The sequence below is a fragment of the Dermacentor andersoni genome, chromosome 11 (genome assembly GCF_023375885.2).
Source record: "Dermacentor andersoni chromosome 11, qqDerAnde1_hic_scaffold, whole genome shotgun sequence".
Taxonomy (NCBI): Eukaryota; Metazoa; Arthropoda; class Arachnida; order Ixodida; family Ixodidae; genus Dermacentor; species Dermacentor andersoni.
Window position 1 is genome coordinate 52,293,311 of NC_092824.1, and position 25,488 is coordinate 52,318,798.

A 25,488-nucleotide genomic window follows, 5' to 3' on the forward strand; every position below is an offset into this window, starting at 1 on the left:
TAAAGAGGATTCCCACGCGCGGCTGCTATTGGTAGCTGTCGTCTGCAGCGTAGCGTAGATGCCATGGCCGCCACGGGGTGTCGCTACGAGTCCATCGGCTAAGCACGCTGCGGCCCGCTGAGAACAACCATGCTTGGCTTACGTTTAGTGCGTCATAAGCACTAAAATCGCAAGTAGTGGCCTCTACGTTAACATGCAAAATGAAATTAGAACTGCCCGCCACGGCGACATTTAGAAGTTGTAGGCATGCCCCGCTCTACCATAGCCTTTGCAGTGCAAGGCATTGGAGAAGGAGCCGAAGCGCCATGTAGGCCATGTTTGATTGTCCATAACTCCGCATCATCTGAAAGCATAGGAGTACTTTATGTGGAAAAGCATTGCTGACATAACCCATTTTAACCTCAAATGCCTTTCTCCTCTTCCATAAAAAAGTGGTTCTGGGCCCCATTAAGTTTACAGCCTTTCTGGTGCTATGCAAAGCTCACCATCTTTGCCCAGTGCCAGAAACGCTTTTGACTGTCGCCCTCAAGTCGTCTGGTGTCAAGTTGCGTGAAATATTGTAAAGGTGGTAGTATCATCGAAAGTTATCACTTCGGAATATTGCCCCTGAATAAAGCTTGCCTTTTCTTTGTGAGGTGGGCCTATGACCGTTATAGGACGCATTTATCGTGAAACCCCACTGTCCATTTTTTTACTGTGCACCTTTTTGTCTTGCCAACTTGTCCAATCTTCACTTGCACTGGTTCGCACCATGCGTGGGATCTGCATTATTTTTTTACGGATTATACGGATATAAGCAGTCACAAGGACTAAGTGGGGGCAAAATCTGAGGTCTTCAAGAAATTTTCCGAAGCAATAAAGGGGCCAAGAATTATACCGAGTTCTTGCAATGTAGCTTGGCGAGCTAGAAGTAGATATAGTAGATTCTTGTTAATTCGAACTCCAGGGGGGCCCGGAAATTTATTTTAATGTCGGAGCATGGTTACATGAACAAGCGCACCCTGCTCCTTGTAAGCCGGAAGGGAAAGGAGGGTGCATACTGCTGTGTTGCTCCGGTTCGGTCTCAGTTTCCTGTGCGTCTTGCCTCATCATTTTTACGGCACGCAACCTTACGGCAGCTAGCAAATTATCGAACCTTCACCTTTGGCTCGGGTTTGTTTGTAAAGTGGTCGACGATAGCGAAAAGTTTTGCTTGAAACAACTGTTGCCCGGTTTTTGGAGTTAGAATTCATGGGACTTCTCCTCTGTTCAAATACATAGGACTTTGTCAGGACCAACAAAGCAGTTCAAGTTATACATGAATCTGAATGCAAAGATTTCTAATTATTGGGATTTCACTGTAGCAGGAGACGCTGAAGTACTGGGGTGAAATGATTAAAGTGCATTTACAGGTGAAATATTTACACACCAAATATTTACCCTGCGCCATTTGTAGATTTTAACTTCTATTTGAAATTGAGTAGAAATTCCAGCAGAAAGAATAAATAGCCTATTGTTCTAAATCTGTTCTTGTATGTTATACAATAGCAAGTTCTCTTACTTTCTTGTTGACAACCAATAGGATTATTTGTACTATTCTAATAGAAATCATTTTATGAGACAGTAGCGTACTAGATTTTTTCAACTGGTGTTCTTACGACTTACAAAGCCAAAAGGTTTATCATAATATTTATAATGCATTAATGGTGGACCAGATATATAGTTCTGTTAGCCAATCAGCAGCCTCTGTAACAATGTACATTCACAAATATTATACACAACTTCAAAACTGGTTTGCAGCTAATACAAATTAGTTATAGACTATTATTGTTATGTTGTAGAAATCACATATAAAGATGTACTTACAGTGTTTACAAGAGAGACAACAACGCATAAACAAAATGGCTGTCGATGCCGATTCCACCTCTACATCAAATAGTCTTCTTCTGACTGGCGTCACTCTTGATTGTGCTGTAACAATATTGACCCAATGCAAATTTCTAAAGGACTAATAACCAATTGTACTAGACTAATATGAACTTGTCATACTAATAAGTATGTAACTTATACATCAAATACAAATAATTATTTAGGCAAGTACACATCCCTGTTGGAATGTTTGCTTGTGTGCAGATATGTTATCTCAGTTTACGAAAAATATTGTTTTGTTTCATTAGTGGGCCTCACCATGCTTGCATCACTGAAACCTTTCTGATACAATAGCATTATGCATATCAAAACTGGGCCATCACCATTGTTACCCGGGAGTGTAGTGCGCTCCAATCCAGGAGGCAACATAATGAAAGGTGTGGGTGTGCTGATTTTGAAAGAAGTATGTGATAGCTGTCCTGACAGGGTCTTTAATGCGGCAGCATTATACAGGCCAGAGCTAGGCCATCAGCTTTATGCCGTGGCTTGAAAGGTGGATTGATCCTGAAGACATTGTAATCAAAGGCTGATCCTGATACTCGTTCATGGTACATGTCCTTTCTCACAAGGGCTTTAATGCAGTGGTATTACTCGGCTCAAAACTTGGCTGTATGCAGCTGGTGTGGTGGCAGCAGCAGACCACGTTTTTTTATGCACTGTATGCCACTGCATATTTCAGTGTTTCTTTTTTGTTGTTCGTGACCCTTCCCTCCTATAATGCGTTTGGCCAGGAGGCCTAACTAATATGTCTTATACTTGCAGATGACCATGTGGTAGAGGTTGTGCAGAGATTGAGGAATAATCATGTTGTCATATAATTTCTTAATGCTGTTGCATTAAGGCCACTCAAGAGGAGCATGAGCACTCATTAATATTTTTTTTTAGTTGTTATTACTATACAGGAAAAAATGTGTAGTTTCTAACTCAATATTGCAAGCCTGTATTTCTGAAATGTTCATATATAGGGAGGGTGTCCCACGTTACTTGAGCCTAACATCAAAAATATGCAAATGTCATGTAGGCGGACAGAACCAAGGTAATGTTGTTTTCCATTGCTTAGAGATGCTCGGATTATTATTTTTTTTTCATTCTGCCTGGTCAGATAATTAGTCTTAATTAATTAATCAACTTCTCAAATTTTATAATTAGATGAAAAGTGTCAATGAGAAAAATTGCAGAGCAGCATGAGAAACTCCCGATACAGCTTTCTGTTTCTTGACACATGCTACATAAAAGTCTTTTTCGGAGCATGAAAGAAGCCTGCAAATACATGCAAAATTGCCACGTGACCGGCCGCTCGAGGTGCGTTGCGTGACCGAACTTTCCCATCAGAATGGTGCCGGCGCAGTCTTGACTTGTGCACACCCCAGATTCCCGGATGTACCATTGCATCAGAGGTCAGCGCACAGCTCTTGCACAGTGGCGGCTTGCACAGTGGCGGCATGCAGAAGTATGCAGTGAGCAAAAATTCGCTGATGCGTGCCTGAAGCATCAGGGTGCCAAACATGATTGCTTCACCATTGAAACTCGTTTCTCCAAATTTTGGACTGCCAAGTTGGGGGTGCGGTCCTTACATGGATGTGGCATTTACACGAGTCTATACGGTATACACAAAGAACCGTTCACAACTGCAACCTTTAAAGAAATGCTACAAAAAACACTAATACAGTGCATCACTGTCGTGCATACGCACTTGCCATTCAGAATAGAAGTAGAAATGCAACAGTACAGTTTCTAAATTAATTAAATTCTGGGGTTTTTCCGGGGTCTGATTATGAGGAACTAGAATCTTTAAAGCAGCACACGATCACAGAAAACAGTCCCTTACACACTTTTTAGGGAGGGGAAGAACTGCAATTTTACTTATTTCCAAATTATTTAAAAGCAGTGGAAGACGGTATGTTAGTGACTACAAATTATAGTTGTAAGTTATAGTATGAGGTGTAGGTGCGGGGTGTAGGTCTAGGTCTGTGGAAAACAGGTGTTGCAAAAAGCAATAACTCATTCCAAGTTTGCCCGATCACTGAGAAAAGTGTTATTGTTTTTGGTGGCAGAGTGACGCCAAGGTCGATCTAAATAGGTCGCGAAACTTCAGGCAAAAGGCGCTTCAGTACAAATTGTCACCGACATCGGCAAGGGTGGTAATGGGAGCAGCAATCGAAGTGTGACTACGTTCGGAGTGAACAAACATTGGGAAAGAAAAATAGTTTTTTAATTCAAGCGAGACACAGTTCGATTCATTCAACGAAAATAAAACTCCTGGTCAATTTTATATATGGACGAGTAAAAAAATACAAGTTTATTTAATTTTATTATTGTTAATAAATACATTTTGTTTTTCAGCGCCCATTGTTGTTGACGCCACTATCACTCGCAATGCAATGCAGCTCTTGAAATGTGCAGAAAGGCGCTCTCGTAAAGTTCACGAGTAGAAATGCGCCCCCCACACACGTGCTGTTTTACTTGACGACGTTTGTCTGAATATAGTGACGCGGGTAGCTTCATCGCTTCTTAACCTGTTCAGTCAAAAGTAGGAAGTTACAACCGCCAGATAATTGTTTAGTTGTTTTCATGCGACTGCTCTGGCCGACGGGCTTAGCGTCCGACGATAGGACCAACACTCTACACCTAAAACTTTCGTCGGCCTCCAAAGAAAGTATGTTCTGTGCAGGGGTGCGATTTCGACAACCTTGCGGCTGGCCTTTTCGTGCATCGCTTTCCGTGCTGAAAGCTCGAAATGCCCATCAAGTCGAACGGCGGGGCATCTGAATATATAGCTCTAAAGGCAGGCCACCAAAACAAATTTTGCGCCTTCGAAAACAAAATGACGTCACTTCTCTTTTTAAACGGATATGGTGTCGCATTATTTTTTCTTCCACCGGAAGTGTTCCCTCCTTATACAAAGGGCACTAAGCCCCATGAACTGCCGAGGAACCTCCATGTTTTGAACGTTTGAGCTCCTATCGAAGCTTCGCTACCAGGTATATTTACCTTGGCGACACTGTGGTGGCAGAGGGAAACTACTGAGCTAGATGGTAGCCACAGAAATTATTGTTCCTGGTTATTCAGTAATGATTAAACAGCTATTTTCTGTGAGAATCAAGGCCCATGGTTACGACAACCCGTAGTACTTCCTTTTGCGAGAGTAATAACTGATGCAAGTTATTCTTAGTAGTCATTCCTCGTACAAGGCGCGCGTAAACAATGTGATAAACCATCTTGCAGAAAACTTGGAAATGTCTACGAGCCCCGATGTGATCACGCACCCCGACGTTGGGAAGTACTTCGAGCGTTTCTGCGGCACGTACTACCTCCCAAACGCCGAGAAGGAGTACGAGTACCCCGAAGACGCGCTGGTGCGGGACAAGCTTGTGCTCCAGACGTTCCACAGTAGTGATGACGAAGAAGAGGAAGAAGAGGCGTGCAGCATTTAGACCCTCCCCCCCCAACTGCCAGGATGGTTCGCGACCTGGTCGATGCTCAAGGGTGAGCTCGTCGGCAGATCAGGGTTGCCTTTCTGTTGCGTTTTCTGGCTCTGGGGATGCGAATGCAGCGCGAGTCTTGTGCAGTCTCCCGAATTGCTGTGGAGTTTATAATTGTACATTTGTGATCAGTTTGCCGGCGAAATTGTTGTCGCAGCTGTTTTTCAAAGGCAGAGTAGTGAACTTCTGCCATGTTGTACAGTAGCTCTAGGAGGATTTCCGTTTGTGTCTCTGCAAAGCTCCAGGAAACCTAGAGGCAAATGTGTTTGTGTTTAGCACGACAGAAATTGTGTTTTTTTTTTTAACTACAGAGGTGTGCATATTGCATTCATGTTGTATAGCCACGGTAAGTGTAAAAGGTAGCAAGGTGATTCAAGCCTGAACGCAGTGCAGTATTTGTTTCTTGCTTTTCTAGTATTTTGTTGTGTTCAAGATATGGTACAGCATTGGCGCTTGCAAGTGTGTGATAACACTCTTCAGGACAGTTGTCGAGACATTTCATGATTTGGTTGCATATAAGCTGTGAATTTATCCGAGTGTTGGCCACTGAGCCATTCAGTGCTTGTCAGTGAGATGAAGTAAGGTGAGGCGTGCATCCTGAAAACATGCGCAGATGTGATCATTATATACTAAGCTTTAGAAACTGCTAAAAAGAAAAGCTGAGCCATGGTATAAGCGTGTCACACAGGGAACTTACAATGGCGGTCCAGTTCATTGCCTCAGAGATTCTCAAATTGTTTCAAACTCAAGGAGTTGGGTCGCTGATACGCAGTAAACCTGACAGCCGTTGAGATGTTTCAGTAATCGAACACCAAGCACTTGGTGCGTGACTGTTGTGCATCCCCAAAAATGATTAACTGTGAAAAATTATCTGAGTGTCTGAAATGCAATTTCTTTGCTGCAAGATCTTCATAATGTCATACTGAAACAGTGTAAATTTTTAGCTATGTTAGTACTGCACTCTCACACTTTCTTTTTCCCAGATCATGACTCATTTTATTTAAGTGCTCTGGCAACATTGAGGTGGCTTGCCACAGTCTTTTCTTCTATGACAGAGTGAGTCTTCCACTTGTCATTGATGAAAGAGAACAAGTTATTATTATAAAGTCATTAATATTTTTAATTATTTTCTATTTTTTTACTGCATTTTTATAGTGTGCTGTTATAAGAACACTGCTGGTGAGGCTCCTACTCTTACTGCTCAAAGGCCAATGAGATTTCAGTAGAGCTGCACACAACTCTGTCAACACTGTAGACTATTGACTCGACAGCCATTAAAACTAGCCGTGCAGTAATGCCTAAGTTACCTGTAGGACAATAGGCGATTGGCTCAAAGGCCTCAGAAGTGACAGCACAGGTGACATCACTGTGGCATCATAAATTTCGTCTCTTTTCCCGTGTTTTCATCTCATAAGGAGGGCTGCCGAGTTAATGTTCATAGAACTGCTTTTAGACAAGTTCTATCCACAATTGCCTACCACCGGGGCGATAGTCTCGTCACGCCAATCACCATTGCGAATTGCAGGTTCCAAAGCACCAAGCAGAGAGCAAAGGCTCTTAATGAGAAATGAGTTTAGTGCATACCAGCCCAGTTAATCAGCCGAAGATATAATTTGCTGTCCTCTTGCACTGACTTGCTCAATGGGGAGGTATTATGCAAGAGTCTACCTATTGGACTTGTCCATTTCGTCTGCTGCTGAAGTGCTGATTGGCTGTGATGCACCCTAGCCCAGCCAATCAGCACTTTGAAATGGACAAGTCTACTACGTGGACTCATACAGAATACATCCTCTGGTCAACACTTTCGCAATGTCGCTTAAAAGCGCGACTCTTTTGGAAGTTTGTCCTAGCAGTTTGAAAGTATAGAATGTTTTTCTTTTTACTTTCAATACAAGCCCATTATGCTAAATCTGTACCACATACCTTTACAAATGAGTGTTGGCACGCATACCCCCTGAAGCACGCATACCCCCTGACGATTAGAAAGGGCTGGGCATGGATAAAAAAAAGATAGCCCAATTAATTAGGACATGTTCAATTATTAATATATTGTTACGAGGATGTTGCAAGTATAGGAAAACTAAATTTACAAAATATATACAAGATGAGTCAGAGCAGTTAAGATGGCTTCATTTGTAGCCGCGCAGAAGAGAGTCCATCATACGTTCAAATGTCGCAGGAGCATTGCATAGGCCAAAGGGCATGACTTTGAACTGATATAAGCCATCCAGCATGATGAAGGCCGTCTTCTCGCGGTCCATTTCATCAATGGAAATCTGTGAGTAGCCGGATCGAAGATCGATGGACGAGAAGTATTTAGCTCCGTGCAAGCAGTCCAAGGCGTCATCGACGCGTGGTAGTGGATAGACGTCTTTTCGCGTGATCTTGTTTAAGTGGCAATAATCGATGCAAAAACGCCAGGTACCATCTTTATTTTTCACAAGAACGACAGGCAAAGCCCAAGGGCTGGCCGATGGCTCGATGACCTTTTTGTGGAGCATTTTGTCCACTTCTGATTGGATGACTCGGCGTTCAGCATGCGATACACGATAGGGACGCCGACGAATAGGATTCTTATCTCCAGTGTTTATACAGTGGTGAACAACAGATGTTTGGCCTAAAGGCCTGTTGCCGAAATCAAAGATGTCACTGTATGATTCAAGCAAGAGGTGTATGTCCGTGGCCTGTGCAGAGGTGAGGTCAGGTGCTATCATTTTCGCGAAGTCATTCATTAAGGAACCAGAGCTGTCATCTGCAATTGGGGCTAATAAGCCACTCTCGGCATTCAGCCTCTCAGTGTCAAATTCGCAACCACTAGAAACGCTGTCCAAGAACATGCCAGCCGGAAGCACTTGAGGGCACAGGCTGAAATTCAGAAGTGGTAGAACGACGTCGTTATTAGTAACCGTGACCAACGTATGCGGAACAGCAACGTTCCGGTTCAAAAGCACGTCAATGATGGGGCGAAGCACATATTCACCATCAGGAACCTGTGGCTGAGCGGTCAAAGTGACGTAAGTAACTGCCTCGGGTGACAGACGCACATCTTGAAGCGAGCACAAGCGCGGTGGGGCGGTACTCGGAGCATCGGCGAGTTGAGGCACTTCTAACTGAAGAACGCCGATTGCGCAGTCGATGAGAGCAGAATGAGTGGATAAAAAGCCCAATCCAAGGATAATGTCGTGAGGGCAGCTGTCTATCACAGCAAGGAGAACAGAAGTAGGGCGGCCGGCTATAATTAAACGCGCACTACACATTCCAAGAACAATCAGCACACAGCCGTCGACCACACCAAGCACTCTGCCAGCTGCTAGGGTGAGGACCTTCTTTAAATGTCTACGTAGGCTAGCACTCATCACAGATACGTGGGCTCCAGTGTCGATGAGTGTTTGGACAGGTACGCCGTCTATTTTAACGTCAATTAAGCTCCTCCTTGTGGGCACAGACAGAGGATTTGCTGCAGTAGTCGGCAATGCAGCACCACCTCCGAGGGCTGCATTTCCTAGTTTTCCGAACCGGTGCAGCCAAAAGCCACAGGGGATGAAAGGCGACGTGGCTGCAGCAAACGGGAAGATGGGCGACGTGTTTGCAGTGAACGAGACTGGTGTCCGCGCGGCGATGGTGAGCGGCTGTACCACGTGTTCCGAGCAGAGTTGTCGGCGCTGTTAAACTTGGCGGTCGGCGAAATATTGCGGGTATTTCCATCAAAACGGCTCAGGTTGGTTGGCGTGCGAGGTGTTGAGGGCCACGAGTTGCGACAGTATCTGGCGACATGACCAATGCGGTGGCAGGTGAAACATATCAGCTGGTCATCCGCAGTTCTCCACTCAGGCGGGTTGCGATAACGTGGAGAGAAGCGTCGGGGTGGAGCGAAAATAGGAGGGCGTTCGTTAGCTCTGGGATTGGCAACAGCACACACAGACTGTAAACCAATGTTTTCAAGTTCCTGGTGAACGATGACTTGTACCAGGGGAACTGAAAATGTGGTAGCATCAGGGCTATGTGAACAGAAAGCTGCGGGAACCATCGCATCCAGTTCACGTCTAACGATTCGCACCACGTCCTTTGATGGCAACGCATGATTCTGTGCGGGTTGATCTTCACAAGTCGACGTTGCGGCAGTATTGGGAAGTCTGGCGAATGGTTGTAAGACGCGTCAACTTTTGGCCTGCTCGGATTGTCGGCACTCTTTAATGATTGCGTCAACTGTAGAGCAACTCTTGCACATGAGCAGATTAAACTCATAGTCAGCAATGCCCTTAAGCACGTGCCCGACCTTCTCAGCTTCTGGCATGTCGTGATCGGCTTTACGACAAAGTGCCAGCACGTCCTGGATGTACGAGACAAAGGACTCTGTGGGGGATTGGGCACGGGAGGCCAGCTCCTGCTTTGCGGAAATTTTACGGCCGGCTGGTTTGCCAAACTCTGTCAATTTCTGTTTGCATTGGTCCCAGCTGGTTAGCTCTTCTTCGTGGTTTTCGTACCACACCTTTGCCGTGCCTCTTAGGTAGAACAACAGGTTAGCTAGCATAAGCGTAGGGTCCCATCTGTTGATTCCACTAACGCGTTCGTACATGGCCGCCCACTCTTCAACGTCGGCGCCATCGGTCCCGCAGAAAGTTCCATGGAGGATCCTTGGGTTGCACAACGACAACCGAAGGTGACAGCAACGTAGCTGGCGACGGTGACGTTGGAGGTGGCAACGACGTTGATCCCGGGTGCTCACCGTCCTTCATGGTGCGGACGATGATGCGACGCCTACTGCAGAGCTCTGTTTCCAGCCGTGGTACCCCGCACCTCTCACCAATATATTACGGGGATGTTGCGAGTATAGGAAAACTATATTTACAAAATATATACAGGATGAGTCAGAGCAGTTAAGATGGCTGACCACCAACAACACGCAGCAGCCAGTGTCTCCGATCTTCTTCTTCCTCCTTCTTCCTTCCGTAACAATATTATGTATATGTGAGCTAAAATAAATCAAAAGTGGCAGCTTATGTACATAAACATTCAAGACATAAAAAAACCTTGTTTCAAATAGACAGTTACTCACTGTGGTGGCTTAGTGTCTATGGCGGTGCACTGGTAAAGATGAGGTCATGGGGGCCGCAGGTGGCCGCATTTCGATGGAGGTAAAATGCGAGAACACTCGCATAAATAAATTTAGGTGCATGCTGAAGAACCCAAGGTGGTCAAAACTAATCCAGAGTCCCCCGTAACGGAACGCCTCAAAATCTGGCGATGGTCATGGCACGTAAGACCACAGAATTCAATTCATTTAATTTTATATTGACAGTTGCCTTTAATACCATGTCAGCAACACTTTGCACATCTGAACATATAGAGTATATCAAACCCACTCCCATAAGAGCAGCTGTAGAGGGCAAAAAGCATTAACATTCTTTGGCAGTCCCATCACTAGACACAAAGCCCTCTTAGCATTGGCAGGCAGCATTAACTGGCAGTTAACAGTGGTTGACAGTGTTAACAGGTGGTTAACAGTTAACGGTTAACAAGTTTAGTGACGCTACCATTCTTGTGTCCTTACATCCTTTCCAGCACCACCTGTTGGCAGTTATGAAAGAGTGATCTACCAAACCAGGGGTTCAGCCCGAGGTGAATTCTGATTAGCGATCTTGAGCAAGTTTCCTGCTGGTTGGTTCATAATGACTTTGATTCATGGTGACTCAAACTATAGTCAAACCCAGTTATGAAGAACAGATCTCCACGCAAAAAAATAGTTCAGTATACATACTAGGTAATTTGGTGTACCCAAATTGAACGAATCTTTGTGATGAGTTCATTAAATATGGATTCATTGAAACCCCCAGTGGAGATGAAGAAGCGAACAAGGAATCAGTGGAAAACAGAACTATGTGTAGCAGGTAGTATTTCTCACCTGTGCCTCAGAACTATTTCTCGGCGTCAATGAGAATGGTGTTCTCGGTGCACTAGTTTGTGTACGCCCGCTCCAGTCAGCTTCCCTTAATGTTGGCGCAGTACTGGCACGCTAAATCCACCCCAGAAAATATGCCCTGAAGTGTTGGGCGACGCCCCGATCGATGCCCTGAGTCCAATATAAGAAATATCCAGTTAGTTATGAGGGAGCTATCTTAATGTATATCAGTCAGTGAGCTCTACGTGTACAATATAGACTATAGTCTGCTTTATCTGGGTTTCTTAAATTCGGTTTCGACTGTATTTCCAATCGAGTGGGTCGCTGTAGATCAACCTGCTCCGTGATGGAACACCGTTTTTTTTACTCTGCAGTTGAAAGACAGAAATTCAACTTAAAGTTCAAAATTCTGGAGTGTACTGCACCTGACAACTTCGCTGCGATCCAAGATGGAACATTATGCATTGCTCTCGCAGATTTCTGCTTGGGGAAATCCTAGCAGGGTTTGAGTGCTCGCTCAGGAATTCAGGTAGCCCCTGAGAAATGACAGGACAAGCACGCCATCAGCGTTCCTGTCTCAGTGTCCCTTTAATGATGGCCTCATGTGTGCACTCCAGCAAACACATGTAGCCATTTCATGCTGCAAATCCAGAGAACAGTGCAACTTACCTTGCTCAGTTTTTCACTTACGCGAAGGAACGCTCCACTTACTCTCCTCTGTACCTCAGAATTGCTGGGTTGTCACAGGTGTCCTTGACAGCCCTTCCTCCCCCTCCCCACCTCTCCATATGTTTCTTTCATGTTTACCTCTGAGACTACCAACAGTATGACTATACTTAAAATGAATGGTTGTGCTACAGCTGTTTTTGCTCCATGTGCCTACACAGCATGTTTGCATGGTTCATGAGAGGTGTACCCCGGATTAGCATATACTCATTGCTGTTATGACAGCACTTATGTAATAGTCTACAGCTCGACACAGGATTTTTCCACAGGCAATGTGTTTGCAGGTTTGTACGATTTGGGTTACGCTTCTTGTGAGCGGTGTATGAATTTCATGAGTTTTGGTTGGATGTGTGTGCCGAGTCCAAGTTAGAGGGCCCCATGACTAGGCCCTTCCATGTGTCATGCCACCTGTTGGCAGATCTTGCGACCTGAGACTGTGCAGGATTTCAGCTTGTTTTCTGTTTATTGATTTCTTTAAACTTAAAAGAAATTGAAGTCTGTGATGTGTGAGAACTGTCGTCAATTTGTTTTGAGACAGCTGTTTGTGTAGTCTTTGTTTTCCATTGTGTTTTTAATAGCCCAAAGGGCGGTGCCCGACGGCGAGTGCAACATGTAAGAGCTGTCAGTGAGCACAGTGAACAATGAACCTGTTGTAAAAAGATGTTGGTCCTGTGCAATCTTGCGTTCCGTACATTACAGACACCTTATATTGCCGTGTATGAGTTGATTCCGAGTGTAAAATTACCGCTGCCCCCCACCCAACTCAGATTCCTTGGGACAAAAAAGAAAGTTTTAGAAACACGAGTAATGGTAAATTTATTTCCTGCCTCAAGAAGTTGTACTTTCTGTTGCCATCTTCTGCGTAACTGTCTGGCCTCGTCATCTTTGATGTTGCTCCTGATGACAGCATAGTTGTCCCTCTCATTGGAGTCCTGTTGAAAGCTATCTGGCTCTGGGTGTCATTGAAATAAATTTTTTACTAGCATCTCGTGAACCATGTCACATGGTACACCTTTTGAATTGTGTCACTTTGTATGCTTAATTGAAGCTTTCCGAGACATCAAGGCGTCTCTTCATTGTAAGCTTCTGCTTACTTCCAAGAACAATATTGCCTTCCGTTTGAGCCACACAAAACATGTCGAGGGATTTTCGTTGCTAGATCCACCGGAACGTGCTTCCACAACAGTGCAGACATACTGGCGTCACTGATTGCACAGACAGGATATGATGCCACTACATCTTCGGCTGAAAGATAACGACTAGAGACTGAGTGCAAAGCCCACTTTGAGCCAAGGTCTCGCCGAAGCCCCAAATGCTGCCTAATGCAAAGCCGGTTCCATGTGCATGCCACCACGTGTGCCATAAATAAGTCTCCACGTATAGGTCAGCACCATCTAATTTGGGACGATCATTTCTCACAAAAAAAAAAAAAGAAGAGGTCGACTTATACACGGCAATATGAGGTATTTTTCTTTTCATTCTGTTGACTCTTTATCTGTCGTGACGCACAAGGTTGTTGCATTGCCATGTGTGTACTGTGCGCAGCATGGTTGTGGCGGTTCCCTCCCCTCTTTCAGCCTGCATGCTGCAGCAAGGGAAGCACCACGCACACTTATTCCAAGTTTATATGCAAAAATAAAGGCAACAGTGAAAACACAGTCTTAGTGCATTTTGTTCGGCAGGGCTGACTCTAAACCTACGATCAAATTTCATCTGTGCGAACTTGTGTGGCAGACCGCCGATAATGGACATTCCAGAGTCAAACCCTACCTGGAAACCTATGCTCTTTTTGCTGCAATAGCTGTTATGGGCAGGGATTCTGGGTACCAAATTCAGAGTAACCATTCATTCTTCGATGAGCAAAGTCGCCAAGAAAGTACTACAATGATGTGAATGCTATGGGCACTCAGTTTCTGCACCGTTAATTGAGCGTGTGAAAATTCGCTGTGTAGCATATAAAGGATCCCTGCAACACTTTTTGAACATCGTAAATAGTCTTGCTGCTGCTAGAGGAAATGCTGTTGTAAACAACTAAGCCTAACATGATTTATGTACACGGAAGCATGAAGCCAGCAGTTTCTTCAATTTTTCTAAACCCTTGACATTTCTTGCTGCAACAGCAATTTGAAGATCAAAGCAGTGAATGTTCTGTCTGTTTGCCCATTTCGTTACACTATCATGCCACTGTAGTCATCAAGCCATATCCTTGCCATGTGCTATTTGTATAAAGGAAAGAAAATGGGAGAGAGTGTCACCTTTCATTATTAAAGCCATAAAAGTTGGCCCAGCTTAGATAATGTTGCAGTAGCCCTTTGTGTCTCCCACCACCACACTCAGCGTGCACTTCTCCAAAAAAAGATGCTGCATCAACATGTAGCTGCCATACTCGCATTTTGCAGCGAAGAAGATGAATGTATACATTACAAGAAATAACTCTAGTGCAGAAGCATGTGGGGAGAAAGTATGCTCAGAGCAATTGGCGAAGCTCCCGAACAAGTACTTGTCCATTAAAACCTACTGGGAACGAAATGCGCTCGGCCGAGTCCGTGGAGCACAGCCGACTCGGAGGTATGTGTTGGGTTGACTTTTACATTCGCAGGCGAACAAGAAAAAAAAATGTGAAGGAGATGGTTGCACATAAAGTTAGCTTGTGAATCGCTATAAGTATCATGGCGCAAAAACACTAAAGCTAAGTAACACACATCGACAGGATGAGCACCAATAACACAGATGGTAGTTGATGCCCATCCTGTCGATGTGTGTTTGTTCTAGTTCTTTCACACCAGGATACTTACACAAGTACGTCTGACGAATTACACTCTAAGGTAATTTTGCATCCTTCGGGGCTTATCTTGTCCCCAAATAATAATGTCACCTATCTAGTATGCCTTTCCCTCTTCTAACACTGCAGGCCTGGTACTTCTAGGTCATGAACAGCGTGCGTGTTATTGCCGTGACATGGAATTCTTCACAGGAAAGCAGCGAAAACAGAGTTTTCAAGAAACGCGCGCAAGACCGATGATGATTAATGTTTGAGGACAAAGTACACCCCAAAGGGTGTCAACTTAAATTTTTTTAGGGTGTATGGCAGTGGCATGGCTGCGTCGTCTGGCATCCGTGGCCCATAGGTCTTATGTAATCGCCCCCCCCCCCCTTGGTTGTAGTCAGGAAGAGGAGGATATCAAACATTTCCGGGGAGGGGGAAGGTAATGTTTCAGCACAAGCACAGCCACTTTAGATACCGCACATGTCCCCCCCTCCTTTGCTTTCGTTCCCCGAGACCGTGAATGTAGCAGGTATACACACCGTTTCATTTTCTGCACCAAATAACACAGGGTGCTGCAATGATAACTTGTGATAAGCGCATTTGCACATCTGCTGTCAGAATGTAAGGCTTGGCAGCCAATGCAGATGCGGCACCGTGGAAAGTATGGATCACAAGTAACAAAAATATTTTAATAAAGTTTTCGTTAGCAATTTTAGAGGCAATATTGCATTTGCAATATTGAAGCCTAACAGTCACGTGTTGCCCAACAGCAACTCCACAAGAATCGTCGTAGGTACTACACCGTGCAGTATTTTGGCTGTGGGCAGCCCTAAACCCAAATGAAATTTAAATAGCATGTCAGTGACGCTGATCTCCCCACCCTATTAGAAAACAGCACCTGCTTCCCTGTTGCACGGGCGTCAATGCTGTGGCAATTACAAGTTCTCTCATTCTGATCCATAATACCTTTCTTTGTTTGCTGCTATTGGCAAACATCATTATCCTAGCTGCGGTATCGCCACAATGTTGGGAACGAAATAGGGCACGCTTCGCGCCGGCTATTGGTGTCACCATGCAAAAAAAAAAAGAGAAGGCCGTGATGAAGCCCGTGCCAGCGAAAGCATGCGCTACTGTTGGTCTGCACTCTCAATGGAGAGGATAGAGAGATCAATGTCACTGGTGCACTATTTGATATTACTTTTGGTACTGCCTTACTGGGCCACCCGCAGTGCCAAAATACTGCAGGCTCTAGCACCCAAGACAATTTTATTTAGAGAAGTTTTAGTTGAGTTAATAATATGACCTTTGGTCCTCAATTCCAGAATTGCAATGTTTCCTCTATAATTGCTGATTAAGCAGTTATTTAAGATACCCTATTTTAACATAGCGCGGACTGAATGGAAGAGGGACACAAGAGCCACGTCGCCATACCGTATGTTTGGCCATGCCCGACATGATTCACGAAGCGGACAAGGCTTACTGGTGGTGTCAATTACTCCACACACAGTCAAGATTCAGTTTGAGGAGTTCACCCCCCCATGTATTATTTCAAAATGGAACAAATCTACACACAAAAATTACAGCACGTCAAGTCGACACAACGTGAGTGCATTCTTTCACACAAATAAATATGCACAGTTCAAGCACGGAACGCATCAGTGGCATACAGTCATAATGGCAGCATTGATAACGAGGCACTTGCGTATCGGTTAATGCATGTGTATGTAAAATGTTTGTCCACTGTTGAAGGGAACACTGTAATGTGCAGCTCTCACTTTGCTGCTCTGGCTACAGGTGCTGGCACAGAAAGGTGGGAGTGCCACCACCAGCCACACGTAATCTGTTGCAAAGCCAGGCAATTGTACACGTGCCAGAAGGGAAAAAAATTTGCACCGCCTCTACACTGATGTGTTCCCTTTGACAGTGGACTGCACTGTGTGCTGTTTCTATAAAACCGAGCTTAGTGTAATACTAGGATTCCAGAACTTTGTACAATTGAGCCCCTCAAGTATGTGTCATTGTTATTGAAAATGAATGCATCAGAAATAAAGGCTGCATTTGTAATATCATACACGCTACGAAAGGTTTAGCCCAATTAGGAATAATTGAAGCAAGCTATACAAGAGGCTTATTTTTGCAACTCTTCCATTGCAGTTTTGAAGCTTTCGTATTCTATGTACCTACTATGTGAGATGTCAATGAGATTCAAGATTTGGGGTGCACATTCTATTGCTGGTTATACTGTGGGACCTTAAGTATGGCTTGAAAGTGCGCAAAATATAGCATTCACTGGAAGACCAAAGGATTGCAGAAGTTTGTAGTTATAGATGCAAGGTAATATTTTATGACAGTATACAGTTGAGCCTCATCATAACGAAGCCACATCAGACACGAAAATGCCTTCATTATATCCAATATTTGTTATAAGCACGTGTTCATTACATGCCGACATTGGCAAGAAGCAATTTAGATTTACATCGTAATAGTTGATAATTCATTATATCCTTGTTCATATTGTGGTTCGACTGTAGCCATTTGTTTACTATAGCCACAGGTACAGCCGTGTGTTAGCACGATGCTTGTCTGTGCAGTTTCAGCAAAGCATTTGTATTACACAGGCGATGTCTCTTGTTTAGATACACAACTGTATGGCAAGGAAATGTAGGTGTATATCATTTAAAGCATTCCCTGCTTTGCTTGTTGACTGGCACACAGTTAATAATCAAGCCCATAAATAGCTTGTTTATGTACACAGTTGTTGATTTGGTAAACATACATATTTACACAGGCAATGCACAAGCATTGTATGATAACACACACAGCAAACCCTACAGTATGCTTGCAGCAATAACATTGCTTCAGCAGCTGTAAGCTAACTACGGGCTTCCAAGGCCCTGTGCAGACTTCGCATTAACAAGTGTGATTAAAATTGCACTTTAGATTATCCACGCACGAACACTGTTTCATGCTGATGTCAGGACTTTGGTACAATGCACAGCCAACTTCTGTGGTGATGCCCCTGTAATGAAGCCAGCTCTGGCAAGCTGCCGTAGGGGCAAGAATGGCAAGTGGCCACATATGCAGTTGGTAGTATACCTAGCTGGTCTTTGGTATCAAAACTTACATTTGTAGCTGCTCTGTAGGCAACCAGATTGATTGGCTTTTTGACTGATTAGGCTTAACATTTCATAATGCAAAGGCTGTTAGTGATGCTATAGTGGAGGGCTCTCGGATCATTTTAGTGATCCGAACTTCTTTAACATGCATGCAAAGTTCTATACATGTGTGCTCTTTGCATTTCGTATGATGTGGCCACTGTGACAGGCCATTGAGCCCTCTACCATCATTCTTGGCTGCACAGCACCCTAGCAATTGAGCTGCCACAACAAGCTGTAAGCAAAGAGATGCCAGAAACGTGAACGCTCGTAAAACGCTGCTTTTTTTTTTCTTTTGTTCACAGAAACAGGGAAGTAACATTTCACACTCCACTTGCAAGCAAAGGAAATTATTTTTCTTTGCTGGTTCAAAAAATGCTTCAATGTGCAAAAGTTGGAGTCTCTAAAAATTGCATGAGGTCACAGGTTATACACATTCACACAGTCAACATGACTACGCCGTTGAAGGCACTTTCAAACACATCACATTCTTAAACGCTTGCAATGGTGCGGTAGAACTAACGGTGACAATGGGAACAAACAGAAAAAAAAACTACAAGAAAGTGAGTCCAGCTCACTTAAGTTCGCAAACGCATTCCAAGCTCAGTGAAGTCCCCCTTCTTTCCTTTTCTTAGTCTTGGGAAACGCAGTAGCATAAAGCATCATTTTTGGTGCACAGGAAAAAAACACCGTCCTTGGGTCAGGCTAATGTTCGTTGCAGCAGCCTCCTTAGCATTGCACACACAAATGCCACATTGATGGGCTCTTTCACCGTAGGTAGGTTTGAAGCCCTCAGTTTACGGAATCGCGCACTTCGCACATACTGCAGTGTTGCATCATGCAGAGAGCGCTTTGCAGTGCTGCTGCAGCTTCTTGTGTAGTTTGATTTTCAGTCGACTTGTGAGCACCAGAGTGGGGAAAACAGAAGCTTGAACGTCTGTTTTCGTGCTGCTCTTGCAATCGCCGAGAGGCAGGAACAGGCACCACATGGACAGTTGCATTCGCCGCATACCTTGCTTCACTTACATCGGTGAGGAACTCTCGCACAACCGTTTGTCTGCGTGCTGTACATGGTTTAAATCGCCGCGCTCACTGCACATCAGTTCGACAGTGCCTTTGGGTTTCCAGTTAATTGGCCAATGTTGCCCTTTGCGTGCAGCGACGATCGAAGATCCCGTCTCTTGCAGCGTCATTCTGGGGCAGAAGGTTTGGTCGTTATCACAGGTTGGAACTAGTACACTGTTCACCGTCTCTCGGGAGTGGGCGGTGGAGCACACTGGGTTGACTGCGCGAACGTTGGACCAGAAAAGTGGGGTTCACCGGGCGCCTGCTGACAGGGCCAGGAACACAAGGATCGTCATCCAAGACACAGTCGTCGCAACACGACTTCCTCCAGCGATGCCAACACTGCTGCCTGGGATTTCATTCAACCTTGGACGACCTGAGGAGAACGAAAATGCAAGAAAATTGCAATTAAATTTTTGCTTAAATATTTCATGCCCAGAAATATATAATCATCATTTTTATAGTAGTCAAGATTATGCTGAAGCTTATGAACTTCATATGCGAGTTGCAAATGCTGCACTATATTGGTTGATGGACTTCAACGTCTGAAAGCGACACGAGCTTATGAGATGCTCTGAATCAGTTTTGGCTACCTAATTTTTTTTAACATGCATCTAAAGCAATATGGTCTAACATTTTTATTTTCTGCCCCCACTAAATTTGAAGCATAATAGCTTGGAATCTAATCTGCAACTGTGCTAAGCAGCACAATGCTAGTCACTAGCATTGTGTGCTGAGGGGCAAGCCCTGTATTTTAGCAACCTAGTCTGCTGGCAATACTAATAAAGGGCAGCTACACATTAATGTTTGGGACCATGGACAATAAGTCATTAGGCCTTGACGTGATCCATGGCTTTACTTATAGGCAGTGAAAAAACAGTAGATGATGTACTTTCTAATACGCAGGACTTAACATAAGGACATCAAGGAAAATAATGCAACAAATACAAAAAACGACACATGATAAACATGATGAGTAAATTTCGCAGTTACAACAATCCGAACATCTGGATGCTACTGTTTTTGTGTGCACTGCTTGTCAAGGCGAGGAAACAATCTCTTTAATTCATAAAATGGGCCTGTTGCATCTCTGCAGCTCCAGTCTGTGCTGTTCGCTGGCCTAGAATGCATGCTATTGGTGCATATGAGATTGTATGTACCAGTGACAGCCTTCCAGGTCTTTGTGCTTGGCTGCTGGGTCTCGGCCCGATACCAGTACGGGTCATGGGTGTTGGGGTGAAGTGGGGGCACCAGCGGTCGGCCCCCAATCTTCCGTGGAGGTAGTGACGGCGCACGAACAGGAGGAGGACGAGGTGGCAGCACAGTATTGCATGAAGCTGCAAGGGGCAGGAACACATTGTATTAAGCAAGGTGGCAGTAGACTTATGATAATAACTTCCAAATGAACTGTCCGAGAGCTAATGGTATCATTGTGTGCTGCACATAGTGAAGGAACAAGAGCGGGATGTCTACATCAGTGATGTTGGAAGTTGAGCGTCTCAGTGGCGAGGAAGGCATCTTCATTGCTGACTGCTTTATGGGCAGTGAATCTATACACTAAACAATGCCCCTGTGCAGAATCCAAAATGTCATTTGTTCTTTAGTTCATTTAACGAGTACTGACATAGTTTAGTAGCTGTAGAAATTTTACCACTAGCTTCATGCTCATAATAGGATGACAGTTGGCAAGCATGGAGGCTGGGAAACATGTGTACATATGTTTTAATTTTATATATTGAAGTTGCTCTCAATATATGTGAACCGTCATGAATGACGTTATCATAACTTCATGACAGAGCAAAATTTGCTGATGTCTTGTAGAAATAAGGGGATAGCTTACGATAATGTTGCTTATAAAAAAAAAACAGAAATGAGCACTCCCCGCCTTTCGCCTGGCTGCGCTCATTAGTCACAGGGACGGTGTCACAGGTAACGAAGCAAGTTAAACGGACCATCAGAGTAACAGTGCATGATGATGTCATGATGCGTCTGCCACCTGTGCACCGAAAGCAATTTGCAGAAACAAGTAAAGTAGTAAATTATTTATGGCGCTGTGATGCTTGCCAGTACCTTTTCTGAAGCTACCGGGATTTGGGCCTTTATGTAAAGCAAAAAAATTACAGCGCATTCCTTCTAGTGCTCTTATGTAGTTAGTGTCCGTATTTTTTCACAACTGTGCCTTTAGTTCATTCATGTGCACCATGTTGCTGAAAGCTCCTTGTAGCTGAGTCAAATACAGATATTCACCATATTGCTGACGTATTGAATTAGTTGGGCAAAAAAAGGGTAGCTGAAGTGACCTGGCATCCTTTTATTCCTAGCCTCACTTCGGAAAATTTCACTAGCATTGATGGTTATGTTAGCCCTCCGTTTATAGCTTTCGCTGTACAATGTTGATATTTGGTGACATCAAATGAAGCTCGTGGGCCTTTTTCAAGTAGCAGTATTCGCTCACCTTGCTTCGCTATCTTCATTCCATAAAGAAGAGGATCTTCGCCCCGTATGCAGCTCTCGCCTGCCTCCTTGATGTAGGCTTCATCTCCACTCCGTATAATCTTCCCGGACTGTGAGAAAAGACAAGTTATGGCATTCATTAAGGCTGCAAAGTTATATTTACATACATGCAGTGTGCAAGAAACAAATTAACTCCTTGCAAAAGTTCTACCCAGTAAGGAAGGTTCTTTCAGAACCCACTTCTTGTCGACGCAAGATCAGTGATGACATTAGAACAAACATGCCTTAACATGATTTACTGCTGTTCTAGGCAGATAATAAATTATAAAGATTGTATTGATTGATTGCATTTACACATGACCAATGTAAAGTGCTCATGAGAACATTCGGTATCAATTCCATTAATATCTATAGACGTCTGAAAACTTCAGAGTTGCGTTTTGAAGGTAGCAATATGCACTCACGAAGCACTGGTAGCCTGGAATGTCCCTCCTTTGCGTGTATGTGTAGGTGACACCATCTTCATCCCAGCTGCTGAGACAGCGGTACTCCCGTTCTGTGTTGAGGAACACAATAAGAAATCAGCACCGTACATCTAGAGCAGAACATACATTGCATAAGGTGTGTTTGAGATCTATATCTGGCATTTATAATGAAAGGAGTAGATATATGCACTAACTGAACTGTTTATAGCTGGCCATATGCAACATGGTGAACCCTCACATGCCCATGGCACTTTCCAACAATGCCTAGCACCGTTCAATCTAACAAAAGGTTGTGTGACGTCAGGGCAGATGTAAGTATGAATAAATCTATAGCCTGTTTAGAAAAACAGGTAAATTTGTTGGCACTAACAATAAATATATTGATAAAATGGACTGAATGTGACAGCCAGGCCAAGCATTACTTCCACGACTTTGCGAAATCAAATAGCACCACGAGCAGTAATCCGCAGTGTCCCTATGCAGGGCGGGATGTAACTTCTTAGAGTATAGCATCAGCTGCACAATCCAAATCCGCCATTCAGCCTGTCGTGTGGATTCATCTTAACCAAACTGATGCCACGTATGCAATATATGCACACGTTTAGTGTTCTCGTCTTCTTTATGCATTTATTCCAAAACAGCACTATCGTCATCATTCTCTTTTTACCCTCGATATAAAATTGTGCCTTGGAATAAATGCAGTCTGCTTTGCCCCATCAATCACCTGTTCTTCCCCTCACCCCTGCATTGCCACCTTGGTGTGGCTGTGGCTATATAAACAGAGAAATGGACCTTGCCAATGGACACAACAAACCGGATTCCTGACCACAAGTTAGTGGGCGTGAAGTGGCAATTGAAAATACTCCAAAGATTGATGACGACCATCACTGTGTGGCAAGGTTACACCCTGGAGGATGTTCAGTTTGTGAGAGAACTCTTAGAGAGCCAAACACAATTTAAACTCTCAGAAAGCTTTGCAACCCTTTTGGGGCTTATCTGGTTGTCCCCAAACAATAACTGCCATATTAACTCTGCAAACGAACCACATTAACTCTGTGAATGAACCACACAAGCGTATCAGTGTGACATGGCATTTTTTGACAGATAAATAGCGAGTGCAGAGTTTTCAAGGAAGGAAACACAGACAAGACAGATGACAATTACTGTTTGGGGACAAGATAAGTCCTAAAGGGTTTATGTAAAGCGTAGTGAGCCAAATGCAAAGCTATCGCAACACGGTCGCCAAAGGGATTTGCGCACACGAACTCTCACCTTCGTAGACATGCGTCTTGTTGTCGCAGCTGCTGACGGAGTAGAACATGATGTCCGGGTTGTTGCAGTCTGAGGCAACACGAGCACACAGACCCGTGGTGCCCGGAATGACACCCGTATAGTCACCCGTGATGGGGCATGCGGCCAACGACGATTGGCTCCCTGCACAGCGAAGGCATTGCAGTCGTTTAAACAGAATTCATTGCGGCTCTGCCTTTAACCAAAAGCACAAACATGCAGTGATGGAAACGTTTCATGTGCCGCGGCAGCGTACTTACTTCCTTGCGTGACCCATGTGGTGGTTGTAAACTGTTCATCACTGCAGAGTGAATCTGAAGGGTGGGCACTGGGATTTGAACCTGCAACGAGGACCAGTGCGGGTACCGACTGTCAGTGTCACTTTTCATGGACTAAAGAGCAATCCTGTAGCCGATAGAAACGCATCATTATCGTCATCATTAGCCTATTTCAAGTCAACTGCACATCATCATATATGCCTGCAATGTTTTTATCTTATCACTCCATCTAAGCTCTGATACCACCGAAATGCATTTCCCTTTGCTTTGAAACCATTTTGCAACTCTAAACCACAGGTTACCAATTATATATGCCTTACGTGACTTGCCCAAGGGCACTTTTGTCTTCTTAACCTCAACCAGAATATCAGGTACCCAGTCCTTGTCCCCTTATTATTTTTTTCCCGTTTCTCATTGTGCAATCCTTAGCTTGCTCCCAAGCTTCCTTGTTAACTTCCAAGACTCCGCCTCATATATGTTGACAGAATGCATGTATCATTAAAAAGCTTTACACTCTAGAATGCACAAAAAGGGTGCTTCTGCTTTCTACACCCACTAGCACCACTAGCACCTTCTTTTAAGATCCATGAGCACCTCATAAGGGTGCTCACAAATTTCACACCCCCACATTTAAATTTTAAGTCTTTTGTGTTTCGATAGTTTCAAATGTCAGCACTATGTGCATACAAAAACTGATGCCATTGGCTTTCTTCTGTAACAAGAAGTATTAATCCTCACGTAATTGTGACTGACTGGCATGCACTCTTTATTTTACAGATAAATACAGATGTTAGCAGACACTTGATTGCTCAAAAACTTGCGTGAACCTAAAATATGCAGTGCAAAGCATCGTCAAAGCCCGACCAAATGGTTGAGGCATATATTCTACCGGTGCATAGAATGTTTTAGTGGTGTGTAGTGTATACACCCTTAACACTCCACAGGTGCAACATAGTACACCAGCACACTTGGGAGCCTGGAGTAGGAAGTGTTAATAAGCACCCTCGAAGGTTGTTACTTTTGTGAGCTTAACTGCTCGCTCTGAATAGGCACAGTCAAAATGTACTAATTTGGAGTTACCTTAGTTTGTAAATTTTGAATAAATTTGGATTAAGGACATGTGAATTCGCACTGTTTCGGTGCAACCAAGGCGAGAAGTTACGGTTCGTGCTTTTTATGCTGAAGGCGGAGGCGTTAAGTTTGCCATTAGAACTCACCCAGCTGGAATTCCATGACGTTGATAGAACGGCGCCGCAACCAGAGGCAATAGTAGAGCTCCTCACCACTGCGTTAAAAGAGAATTGCGCACATGAGGCTCGTGCATGATGGAGAATTGTGAAATCGTACTCGTTTTCATATATATATATATATATATATATATATATATATATATATATATATATATATTGCAGCGTTATAGCATGCATGGCAATGACAGAAGGTAGGTGTCAGACTAGCGGAGATGATTTAGCATCGAAATACTCGCGAGTTGCCGAAGATACTGCAGCGGGCAGCAGCGCTTATTGCGACATGATTGCGATGCCATGTTTAACCATAGCGTGCAGCAGTTTTACTGCACTGAAGGACTGCATCGCACATAATGTGTTGGCAGTGAAAGAATATTCGCAGATGTGTTTTATTGCGACAGCAATCATAGGGAGCCTTGAGGCGCGATCGCACCATCAGCGCCGCCGCTGCTGCTGTGCTGTCCCGGTATTGATAGCGCAAGCATGGCTCAAGCGAGGAGGGTTGGAAGGCGTCCAGAGACGGCGCACTGCGTGCAGCTGGACTAATGACGAAGCCAGGTGGACACACCGTCACAACATCCGTTCGGTCAGTTCTACCGGAGCCAGGGCTGCATTCTGGGGATGTATTCTGTGACGATTTACATCAGCGATACTATCGCCTTGACCATCATGCGCACTTGATTGGTTAATTGAGCAAAATCAAATGAGCTTGATTGAGCACCACGTCATCCG

At 44.2% G+C, this 25,488-nt stretch overlaps 2 protein-coding genes across 2 annotated transcripts in view; one reads left to right on the forward strand and one right to left on the reverse strand.

The window, feature by feature from the left end:
• The window catches only part of LOC126517559 (F-box only protein 21-like), a 44,054-nt gene extending 30,381 nt beyond the window's left edge, over window positions 1-13,673 (forward strand). The window contains exon 10 of the mRNA XM_050167310.3: window positions 5,134-13,673. Within this exon, the coding sequence (XP_050023267.2) occupies window positions 5,134-5,342 (209 nt within the window). The 3' untranslated portion in view covers window positions 5,343-13,673. The remainder of the gene's footprint in view (window positions 1-5,133) is intronic.
• Window positions 13,674-16,295: 2,622 nt separating this feature from the next.
• The window catches only part of LOC126518192 (uncharacterized), a 99,955-nt gene continuing 90,762 nt past the window's right edge, over window positions 16,296-25,488 (reverse strand). The window contains exons 9-15 of the mRNA XM_072285148.1: window positions 24,727-24,794; window positions 23,492-23,572; window positions 23,214-23,375; window positions 21,921-22,012; window positions 21,458-21,566; window positions 20,163-20,339; window positions 16,296-19,378 (exon numbers count right to left, since the gene is read on the reverse strand). Of these exons, the coding sequence (XP_072141249.1) occupies window positions 19,254-19,378; window positions 20,163-20,339; window positions 21,458-21,566; window positions 21,921-22,012; window positions 23,214-23,375; window positions 23,492-23,572; window positions 24,727-24,794 (814 nt within the window). The 3' untranslated portion in view covers window positions 16,296-19,253. The remainder of the gene's footprint in view (window positions 19,379-20,162; window positions 20,340-21,457; window positions 21,567-21,920; window positions 22,013-23,213; window positions 23,376-23,491; window positions 23,573-24,726; window positions 24,795-25,488) is intronic.